This window comes from Lonchura striata, chromosome Z (genome assembly GCF_050655825.1).
Source record: "Lonchura striata isolate lonStrDom1 chromosome Z, ASM5065582v1, whole genome shotgun sequence".
Taxonomy (NCBI): Eukaryota; Metazoa; Chordata; class Aves; order Passeriformes; family Estrildidae; genus Lonchura; species Lonchura striata.
In genome coordinates this window covers 84,349,704-84,360,465 of record NC_140740.1, presented here as the reverse complement: position 1 = coordinate 84,360,465, position 10,762 = coordinate 84,349,704, and the positions used below count along the sequence as shown (strand labels likewise).

Below are 10,762 nucleotides of genomic sequence, written 5' to 3'. Positions count from 1 at the left end.
CTCCAGATGCCGTCCCGAATCCGGGCTGGACAACGGGTCGCTGCACTGGCGTCCTTCAGCGGCAGTCGCAGGGAGACAGACGACTTTCCTCTTTTCCCCCATCCCGTCCCTCCCCCCGGCCTCGCCCCCCCAACCTGGATAGCGAGAGCACAGAGACAAGCAGCCGGCGATTCTTCTCCGGCCGCAGTTAATCCGAGGCGAAGCAAGAGGGAGGAGAAAGTCTGCTCCCTCCCTTGTCTTCTTCCTTGCCTCTCCAACTCGTTCCAGGACCTAGGGAATGAGAGGGGATCTGGGGGAAGGACTCAGAACAGAGGATGCAGAACGCTCTCCCACACCCTCCCCCTTTTTGCAGGAAGCCGTGTTTGCAGAGATTTCCCCTGGCACACACAGACACTGACTCCCGAGGAGAGGCAAGGAAACCAATTGCAAAATGCTACAGCGGGCTGACAGCGGCCCCTCCTTCCCCCCACGGCACAGCACAAGGACACCTGGCTGCCGGGGACAGCAGGGATGGGGCGGGGGACAACTCGCAGACACTCGCACCCCTCCGCGGGTCGGGGAGCGCTGCCGGCATCCTCGGCACCGAGGGGCGAGGGCGGCGCAGGGAAGGGGCGGGGGAGCCGGAGGCAGGGGGAGGGAGAGAGTCCAACGCCCGCAACGAGGGGAGGAGGAAGGAGGGACCGTGTCGGTGGGATGGTCCGGAAATGCTGTGATAAAAAGAGGGGCGCGGGGGAAAAAAAGTAGGGAGAAGCTGTGGACTCATTCCTTCTCCCCCACTCCGCGCCCGCAACTTCCCCGGCGAGCCTCGGGCACACGGGCGCCGGCGGAGCCCGGGGGAGAGGAGGGAGAGGAGAGGCAGCCCCGGCACCTGCCGCAGCCCCTGCCCGGCCCGGCCCGGCCCGTCTCAGCACGCCGAGCGAGGTACCGGCGCCGGGGCGGGCGGGCCGTGCCGAGCCGGGAAGGGCAGGGAGGAGAGGCGGGGTGCGGGCGCACGGGGACGGGGACAGCTCTTGTCCCTCCAGGTGTCTGTGAGCCGATGCTGAACTCGGGCGGGGGGTGGGATGAAGGAGCTGTGCAGCACCTGAGGCTGGTCTCAACCTTGAGCCGTCCCGGCTCACCCTGAGGAGGTGCAGCCCTCGCCGGCGTTGCGCTGGGGGCTTTCCGAAGGGGGACTTTCCATCCCGCTAGCCGGACTGCATCCGCATCCCGATCGCCCAGCATCCCCCGCTTGTTCTCCCGGGCACTTGCAGGGCGCTTCACCTTCAAATGCCCCCTCGGCGGTCCCGGGCGGACCTGCCACCTCGGAGCAAACCGAGAGGGCGAGAAGCTAGGCGGGGAAAACGGGAAAGTTCAAAGGTTTAACTCCTTCCTGCCCGTCTGCAAGGAAAAAAGCCATGAAGGGGGACCGCATTGCTCCTCCGCACTCCTCCCGGGCGCTTGCCCAGGCTGGGGGAGCCGTCGTGTACCCCTGAGTCCTCCCAGCCGCTGACATGCAGCTCTGCTCCTTGGGGTGCCCGTGCAAAGCAGGGTCTGAAAGGATGGAGGGCTGGAAACTTGTTTGCACTCAGACAAAGGGAGGAAGACTGTGGGAAGAGAGCTGAGGAATATCAGGCATTATAGAGACACTATTCCTGTTTTAATTGTGCCTCTTTGCAGGCTGCCTTCCAAGGATTTCCAGTCTCTGTGCATGTGAGGTGTGAAGGTGGGCAGGACCCCAAGTGACAAATCATGGATTTTGTTATGAAACAAGCTCTAGGAGGTAAGTGTGATTGGCAAACAAGGGGCCTTGAATCCCTCCTACCCCTCCCCTTTCCACTCAGAAAGAGAGGAGATGGTCTACTATAGTAGGGACTGCACCTGGAATAGCTTATTGAGGACTTGGAAGAGCATGCCTGTCACTGATTAATGATCCCGGAGTGGAGTATTTGGAGAATCTGAGCAGGAGAGGGCAGCAACAAGCAGAGACCAAAGCCCCATGTCAGAGAAGAGACCTCCCACACAGGGTGTGCGGGCCCTGGGTCATGCCTAATTGGCACCTCACCACCTGGATGCACATCCTGCTGTGCAGCGCAAGCCTTGATTTGCTTCATGCCATGACACTGAGGCAGATATTATAAAGGACAAAGACTGGTTTAGGCAGAGTAAGCCCAAAGAAAGAGTGACATTTTGTCTATGTGTGTAAACCTTCTTTCATCTTTGGCCCAAAGACCAGCCAAATCCTGAACAAAAAATGCCCAGTGCAGAAATTTCTGTCTCTGATATTTTGATAGTTGTTTTTGGTAAGGACACTGCCACAATAAGGATGGAAATGATAATAAATTATTCCTACACACTTTACCTGGATTTAAGGCAAATCTTCTGTGGGTTTCTGTATATTAGTTTACGTGTATGAGGAATTATTTTAACCTAACGGTGTGAAATACAAAAGTTAGGGATGCGTGTAGGCAAAATTGAAAACACTGAATAAATATTTGGGAATGAGGTTCCTTTTTTCTGCCACAGTTACTTTCTAGACTGCTTGACCTGGACATTTGGTCTGAGCATCCCTGAGGTGATGCTGGATGCTGTTGGGAACTGAAATATTTGCCTCAGAGGAAGCTGATAATTCTCTTTTGTACTCTATTTCTTGTGTGCATTTTTCATTATTTTTGCTTTGAAGAAACTGTAGAATCATGGGGCTGTGTAAATGTTTAATGTGTGGTGATATTGATGTCATATACAACTTCAACATTTACTGCAGGACTCTATCCCATGGTGTGGAAATAATGTTTTCATCTCTGAAAGTGGTGGGTGTTTTTCACCAGAGGAGCAAAATTTTCACAGTTTAGAACAGAGGAAGCAACCAAAGTTTTAGTTGGGGTATTTTGAATAGGGAGATAAAACTGGAGAAGAAAGGGATGAATTTGTTTTGCATGAAACAGTGAGGTATGAGGACATCTGCGTGAGAAGGTAGCGGTTTGTGTGGCAGCAGCACTGTGCTTCATTTCACTCTTCAGTGCCTGTTTTGAAGGAGAATTAGTGTTAAGATGTGCAGACTTTGCACTGTTTGCTGTAGTGCAAGGTTGCTTGCACAGAATTGAACTAATGTACCTGCAAACTGGAGATACAGCAACTACAGCTGGAGATCCATAAATCCAGTGAAGGGACATAAATGCTCACAGACTGCAGCTAAAGGTGGGGGGAGGAGGGCTGCAGCAAAGGAATAACATCTACCATGGCTGCTTTTTTCTGCAGCTTTGTGACTTAACATGAGTTGGAAGCAGTGTCTGCCCGTGCTTAACAACATTCACCCTGGGCAGACCTCCTTCATTCTGACAAGATGTTGCATGCCAAGGTCAGGATTTGTATGGTAATAGGACTTTCTGAGAAGGTAAATTCAAAAAGCATCTTTTTGTGAAGTCTGAGCTTCTGATGTCAGTCAAGATGCTGTCCAGGGCACCAGCTCTTCTGCCAGATGACTTAATGTGTCTGGAACTTACCCACTTACTCAATAAAGGAGAAGTCTCTGCAGAGTGGTAAAATCCAGGAAATGCTAATTCATTAAGCAGAGTCCTATTTTTAAATTACAAATAGTTTCAACAAGATAAAACAAGATCTCCCATTGCAAATCTAATATGGAAAGTAAAGTGGTTTTGGACACTGGTTTCTCCCTGGAGTTAAAGCCCAAGCTGATGCAAATCATCCAGGCTGGCCAGACTGGCACAGCAAACCAAGGACTAAAGGATATAGTTTGCTTCCTTAGTTTTGGGTCCAGAACCCTTTATTTCTGCCAGTTCTGATATCCAAAGGGAGATTTACTTAAGAGCTGGACTCAGTGATCCTTCTGGGTCCCTTCCAACTCAGACTAATCTGTGAATTGTGTCCACAAGGATGGTCAAACTGAGCAGACCACCAAACCTCTAGTCAATAGGCTTGCTTTGGGTAGGGCACGTGGTCTGATCTGCTAGTGACTATTTTTATTATCCTCACTTTTTGGGAGGTCCTTGGGTGGATTTCATGGCTCTTTGATTTTAGTTTAATATGGTTTTTCCCAGAACACATCTAAATTCATTATTCTGCTTGATAGGATTTTTTAAATTGTGCAGAAGTTCTTATACTATTCTCATAAGCTCTTATGGATTCCTGGAAGAAAGAAAAAAATACTGCAGTTTTGTCATTAAGGTCTCCTCTAATTTACAAAAAATCAGACTTGCTATAGATTCTGCTTGCCAAATACCTACAGCTAAGGTAGCTTAACCCTTCAGCTATGTCAGATGGTGAAAATTCACAAGGGCTGAGGGCCAGTTGGATGTCCTTGACAGAGCATAAGGGGTATGTCATTTTCGTAATATATTTTTTCTTCCCAGCCTACAGCCCTAAATTTAAGCTTAGGCCAGATCTTATTATAACTAAGAGCCTGGATTTGAAAACTATTTGCAGGTGGTTGCTTTTGATCTTTCCCTGCTGTACAGGACTATGCAGGTCTCTGAAGCAGTGGAGGAGTTAGGAGCCAGGTTTTGTCATAGGGAGTGGTCAAATAAGGTACTGATAGAAAAATATCATTCTCCTACCTCCTACCACCTTATTGAGGTCTCACTCTCTGCTAATTAACAGTAGAACTAACCTTATGCTTCTGTGGGAGTTTTGCCATTGCCTTTGAAGAAAACTTTGAAGACATTAGCCTTGCCTATAATGGCACAGAATGATCACATTTGCTTTTCCTTGGAGTTTTGCCCATAGGGGAAGAAGGCAATGAGTTGTTTTGAAAGGTAGGTGAGCTAAGTTAGCAAGTTAGCAGCCAAGGAAAGGCAGTTATGTGGTGACAAGTTGCTTTGTTTGAAAGTTTGATGAGGGTATTTTGCGTTTGTGAAATCAGTTTGACAGGTATTGTTGAGGTAGAATGTGTCTTTTCCCTGGCTCGTTGTTAAAGAGGGTGTGCAGAAGTCTTTCTGTGCAGTGGAAGGTCATCCTCTGCTGTGCCAGCACAGGGATTTTGCTGCTGTGTTGACAGCAGAGTTTCTGCCTGAAGGTTGATGAGCTTGAAATGTGTCTTTTTAAATCCATGGCCTCTTCGTGGCAAAATCCTTGACCCTTTCATTAGCAGTGGGGACTGTAGTACAGGAAAAACAGTACAAAATAGTAGGTTATTTGGCTCATTTCCTTCTGTAGCTTTTTTTTTTTTTTTTTGGTGCTTCTCAGACCTTTCAACACCCTATATGGAAGTCACACTATTTATTGCCTGACAGTCACAAAAGTTGTGGAGAAGTAATGATGCTTATTAGCTGTGTAAAACAAGAATAAAGTATCAAGAGGGCAAAGGCTTAAAATTGCTGCTTCTTCTTCCACAGAAGTAACAGCAAGGGGATGTTTTGCACCTCTGACCCTGCTACCTCACAGACATTGTCAGAGGTGTGTAGCCAGGGTGATTTATCACTTTGCTGCTCCTGTGACAGTTCTTTAAATGAAGACAATCAGAGTCATTTAATGACTATGTTTTACATTAGAAGTGCTTTTTGCCAAGTCAGGTCAGAGCTGGGCTAATGTTATCATGACCAATGTGTATGATTTCCCAGGAGAGAGCAGGAACTGGAGGATCTGGGATGGGTCCTGAAGGAGTTTAGCTGTAATGCTTTTCACTGTGCATTGCTTATTTCTTGCTAAGTTCGTGTGAAAGTAAATTGTGCATGAACACCTGAGTCTCATGTTGTACTACACTGCATCACTTCTCTGTCACTGCTGGCTTGGACAAGTAGGGAAACTGGTTTAAAATAGAAGACAGTGAACTTCATGAAGCTCTCCTGGGTGTCATTCTGTTACTGGGTGATTTGAGGACCAAGGCCTGAGATATTTTCTTATGAAAAAGAAAAGGGGAAACCTATGGAAATTGAGGAATGTTGGATTGTGATGTGTTTGAAGAGAGAGATTTCCTACTGCAGAGACTAACATTCTGCAGACCAGAATATTCTGAAATTTTGGTATACAGAACACAAAGTGGCTCTAAATATGATGCTGCATAGAGCCCATTTAAAGTACTACTACTATTGCCACGAATGGGACAAATGGCAAGAAGTGGATGGTAAAAGATTAGAATGTCTGCCTTAAATATTGTATTTTTTTAATGCCAGCCTGTGGATAAATTATACAAATCCTTTCACATGTGTGTATGAATAGTACTGTCTAAATTTCCTCATACTTCCAGCACCCCTTGAATTCATAGTGCAGTGCAACTGCACTAGGAGGAAGGGTACATCTGAGTTTCTGGATTCACTATTATAGATAATACAGGCATGATTTGCTGATTTATTGGCAGCAGTTTAGAGTGGGGACTTCTGCTTCACATCTGCTTCTTCTGTCAAGAATCTGTGGACACTTGTTTTGGTTCAGGAGGATTCTTAAAATATTAACAGGCACAAGACAAATGCAACTGGATTATCATCTCTAACAGGTAGGGCTGCACTCCCTACTTCACGTCCCTTACCAGAACTTTGTTTCAGCTGGGTATATCACAAAACACAGTCCAGAGGGAGTCCCCTTGTTCTTGAAGACAGACAGATCCAAGCCCTCATAAAAATAATGGGATTTAAGTCACTGTGTGACTTAAGATCTGAAAGAGCAGCTCCTGTGCTAAGCTAACATTAGGGAAGATGTGAGGGTGTGTGAATGCCAGATAAGCCTGAATGAAAACCACACTAGGGTTTAACATCTTAGCAGTGACCTTCTGTATATTCTACTGCTGCATTTGCCTGACTTTAGTGGCTTGTGAAGTGAGGATTTAGTCCTTTATTTCTCCTGAAGAAGTTAGCAAGGTTGAGTGCAGTCAAAGGCAATACAGATCTGTTCAAGGTGGAACACATTGTCAAACAAACACTGGGGTTTCTGTCTTCTCCAACTCACACTCTTGTTTCTCACATTCCCAGTTCTCTGCTGAGCCTCTGTGCTGCACTGGGACCTCATTCATCAGCTAGGCTGTGCTCCACTGCTTTTGTTAATGGGTGGAGTTCTGGAACAGGACAGAAACTGTAATGCAAAACTGCAAGTCCTAATGCTAACAAATAGTGCTGGTATTGACTTATGGCATCTATTTTGTCTGTAATCCTTGAAACATTTAAAACATGAGGTCTTTCATTTTGCAGTCAGCTGCATCCAAATCACAAAGACTGGAGAATCTGGCGGGAGGCATGAGATCTCAAGACCACTGTAGCATGTGATAGGTGTTGGGAGGCCATTCACTTTCATTCTCACATAACTTCCACCTGATTTGTGTATAATTCTGGGCCCCACAAATTAAAAATATTTTTAAGGGCATTGAATGCATCCAGAGGAGGGCAAAAAAGCTGGTGAAAGGGCTGGAATTAATGTCTTCTGAGGGGTGGCTAAGGACCTGTTTTTTTCTGTTTTGGAGAAAAGGAGGCAGAGGGGTCATTGCTCTCTACAGCTTTTTGAAGAGAATAAGTGGAGAAGGAGTTGTTGATCCCTTCTTCTTGGGATCCAGTGACGGGAGGCAGGAACCTGGGGTAGCTGGTGTATTTATTGCATACATTTTTTACAGGGAATGGTATTAAAACCATTTTTTCCCCTAATGTAAACTGGTGGCAAAGAGATTTACTTTGAGAAATTTGATTAAGTTGCAAGATATCTTCCAAGGAAGCAAATGGTTGCTGTTGAGATGATGCCAGAGAAACAACTACAGTGGTGGTCAGCTGATTTATTGCATCCATGATCCAAACCAGGAGATTAAAAGCTGACCAGGTCAGTTTTTCCTGTGCCTTTCTGGAGAAAGCTTCCTTTTATATTTGCTTGCCTCTGTTTTGCCTGTTGCTGTTAGAATCACACAAATCCTTCCTTTGTGTCTGCTGGAATCTTACTTATGTTTGTCTTACTTACAAGCAAGCACTGTGAGCAGTGTGCTTATTGAAGTATCCTTGGAGGAAATGTGCAACCTTCAGCTGATTGTAGAGGTAGGCCACAAAGTGCTTAACTAAGATTTCTGCTGCAGGCCATCTTGGGGAAAAAAAATAAAAAAGCCTGCTTGGAGTGGAGTGACATGGATAACCAGGAAGTTTTCTCTCTCAGAGAGGGAGAAAGAACAAAATTTCACATATGTTAAGTAGTCTGTCTAGGATTGGTTCATGGCAGAAAAAAGAATTCTTCTCCTTGGTTCTTCTGTCCACTTTGAAGGAAGTTCTACATGCTTTTGATTTTAATATCTGTTGCTGTACACCTTCATCTTTCTGACTTGTATTTTTTTTAACCCTTTCATGATAGAGGCAAAGTGGTGGTTTCTTGCCAGCTGCATGGTTTTGGCGCAAATAGGATTTGTCAGTGCTGAAATTTTAGCCTATGTTGCATAGGAAATGCTATCTGCAGCAGCGGATTTGGAGCTGGGCAGGAGCCTAATGGATGATGTATTACAGTTATTGAGACCTTCCTGGTGAAATGTAAGCTGCTGGCTTGTCTTCGTGTTGGCTCTTAAGGAGAGGGAAGTTGAGGCTGTAGTTCAGCTGTTAGCCATGGAGACCTACACGCTAGCTCATGTGCTGGCAAAAGCACAGACATTAGGAAAAACTGATGTACACAAAGGCTGATGTACATAGGAGGGCTTTCTTCTCTGACTAGAAGATTGAATTCATAAAGCTGTGAAATAAAATCTATGAAGGCTACCTGGGTTTAGAAGTCTTGCTGACTTAAGTCAAGACTGGTCTGTATTTGTCAGCACTGCAGGGGCTCCAAAAGTTCTGCAAACTCTCTCCACTAAGGGAAGACAGGCATCCTGCCCCAGCAGAAATGGGAATGTCTCTTTCATCCCGGGGCACCCCCAAAGCCAGCAGCACAAAAATCCACCCTAGCAAGATGGTATCACGGGAAATTCCATCTGGCAGTTGAATGGAGATGAGAAGTCCTCCAGCAGTGTTTGAAATCTGCCAAATTGTTGAGGAAGACTGGAAGAGCAATAAGCAGGGAAGGCTGGCAGAAAGAAAGGGAGAGATCTCCAGTGTTTTGCTGTTGGCTTGTCTTATGTCAGAGGGCTACATGAAAAAGGCATGTTCTTTTGTTTGATGGCCAATGTCCCTTCTCTGAACTTTATGTGATTCAGACAAGAGGGAACACTGATGCTGAGACTCAGACACAAATACAAGCTCTAGTGTTAGTTACCTAGGGTGACAATTCATTGTTTTTCAGGCCATTTGTGAGAAGATATAGTTCACGAAGTGGTAACTGATATGTTAGTCCCTCAAAGCTGCAGAATTGATATGCCCACTTCCAACAACTTTAAAGACCCTCAGCAGCATGCTGAAGGCTCTTCCAAATCCTCTGTCTCTGCTCCTCTTTCAGTGGTGGGGCAGAAAGTACTCTGCCTTAGCTTTGGATGCTCTTCTTTGAGGTGAGGCTGCACCTCTGCATTGCCTTTGTATATTCATTCCATGTGCTGAAATCAAGTGCTTGATCAAGGTAACACAGCACCTTAAACATCTGCTAACTTGCTGCTTTGAGCACTTTGCTGGTTGCCGTCATACTTTCTCATGTGCAGTCTGATTGTGAGGGCTTGGAGTAGTCAGTTGTGTTTCTCTCAGGTTAGTTTTTGGGTCTGGAGTATGTGTCTCAGGATGCAGAACATTGCTGAGAAGGCTGAAAGCTTCAGCTGATCGTTGAACAGATGCTCATGTGGTTTGCTAAAGGTAACAGCTGCAATTGCAGACATGGCAAAGGCTACTAGTGATCTACCATTGCTACAAATCACAGTGCATATTAGGAAAAAATACTTCAAACAAATTGTGTCTCTCTGCTGCAGACAAATTGTCAACCACCCTGTGCAATTTGAGGATTATTTTTTTGTTTCCCCCTCTCCTGTATGTTTAAATGAGCAGGTTTTTTAGTTGGGTGGATGCTGTCACTGCAGAAGGGCATTAATACAAACAACAAATTTAATCTGCTAGCTTTGTGCATATTTTTGCTATTTGAATTTGTCATTGCCTACAAGAATGAATCTGCTTAGTCGCTGCTTACATTTTTGCATCATGATTTGAGTCTCGTGGCTTATTTGCAGTGACACTGACCTTGAAAGAATGTCAAACATACAGCAATATCAACATAAATTTGGGATTCCAATGGCTGTGAATTACCTTCCATGGAAAATAAGGGAAGAAATAAACAAAAAAAAAATCCAATCCAAGTGGGGAATGATGGAACTGTTTTGATAACTTCAGTCTCCTGGGAGAATTAGAGCAAAGAACAATTATAGGAAGAAGGATGGGAAAGAAATGTGTGTCAATGCCTATGTTGACGAATAATTCTTCTATCACTCCTTCTGCTTCTTAGTGCTAGACAGAGCTGAACTTCTGGTCTTAATGGACTTGAAAATTTGTCCTTGACTTGATATTAGCAATGAAAATTTCTTGCTGTTTCTACTTCACTGCCATGGTGTTATGGAGTAAAAAGTGAAACTTTCTGTGCAACACCTGAGGGGGCAGGAACTGTGTGGGACTGCCTGGTCTCTGTTCCAGTGCTTGTCCTAAGTGTGTCTGTCTCTTGAATTCTTTGAAAATGCATATATTAATCAGAATCTTAATTTGCAAGAGGACTTTGGAAAGGTTTTACTAAGGCTGTGTTGGTTTATATTTTTAATAAAAAGCTTTTAAATACCTAAATTTGTTTTATTTTCTCAGCAATCAAGAAAAGAAGACATACTGCAGACTTGAAAGACTACATGAGACTAAGATATCATGTCCAAACCAATGTATTTTTTTAACTTTGGCAGTTATTTACTTTATGTTGAAGTTTATGC

The 10,762-nt window shown here is 45.1% G+C and overlaps 1 protein-coding gene across 1 annotated transcript in view; it reads left to right on the top strand.

Annotated features, from left to right (window-relative positions):
- The first annotated feature begins 678 nt into the window (after positions 1–678).
- Positions 679–10,762, top strand: part of CPLX1 (complexin 1) — a 106,916-nt gene continuing 96,832 nt past the window's right edge. The window contains exons 1-2 of the mRNA XM_021533876.4: positions 679–921; positions 1,657–1,759. Coding sequence (XP_021389551.1) covers positions 1,729–1,759 — 31 coding nt within the window. The 5' untranslated portion in view covers positions 679–921; positions 1,657–1,728. The remainder of the gene's footprint in view (positions 922–1,656; positions 1,760–10,762) is intronic.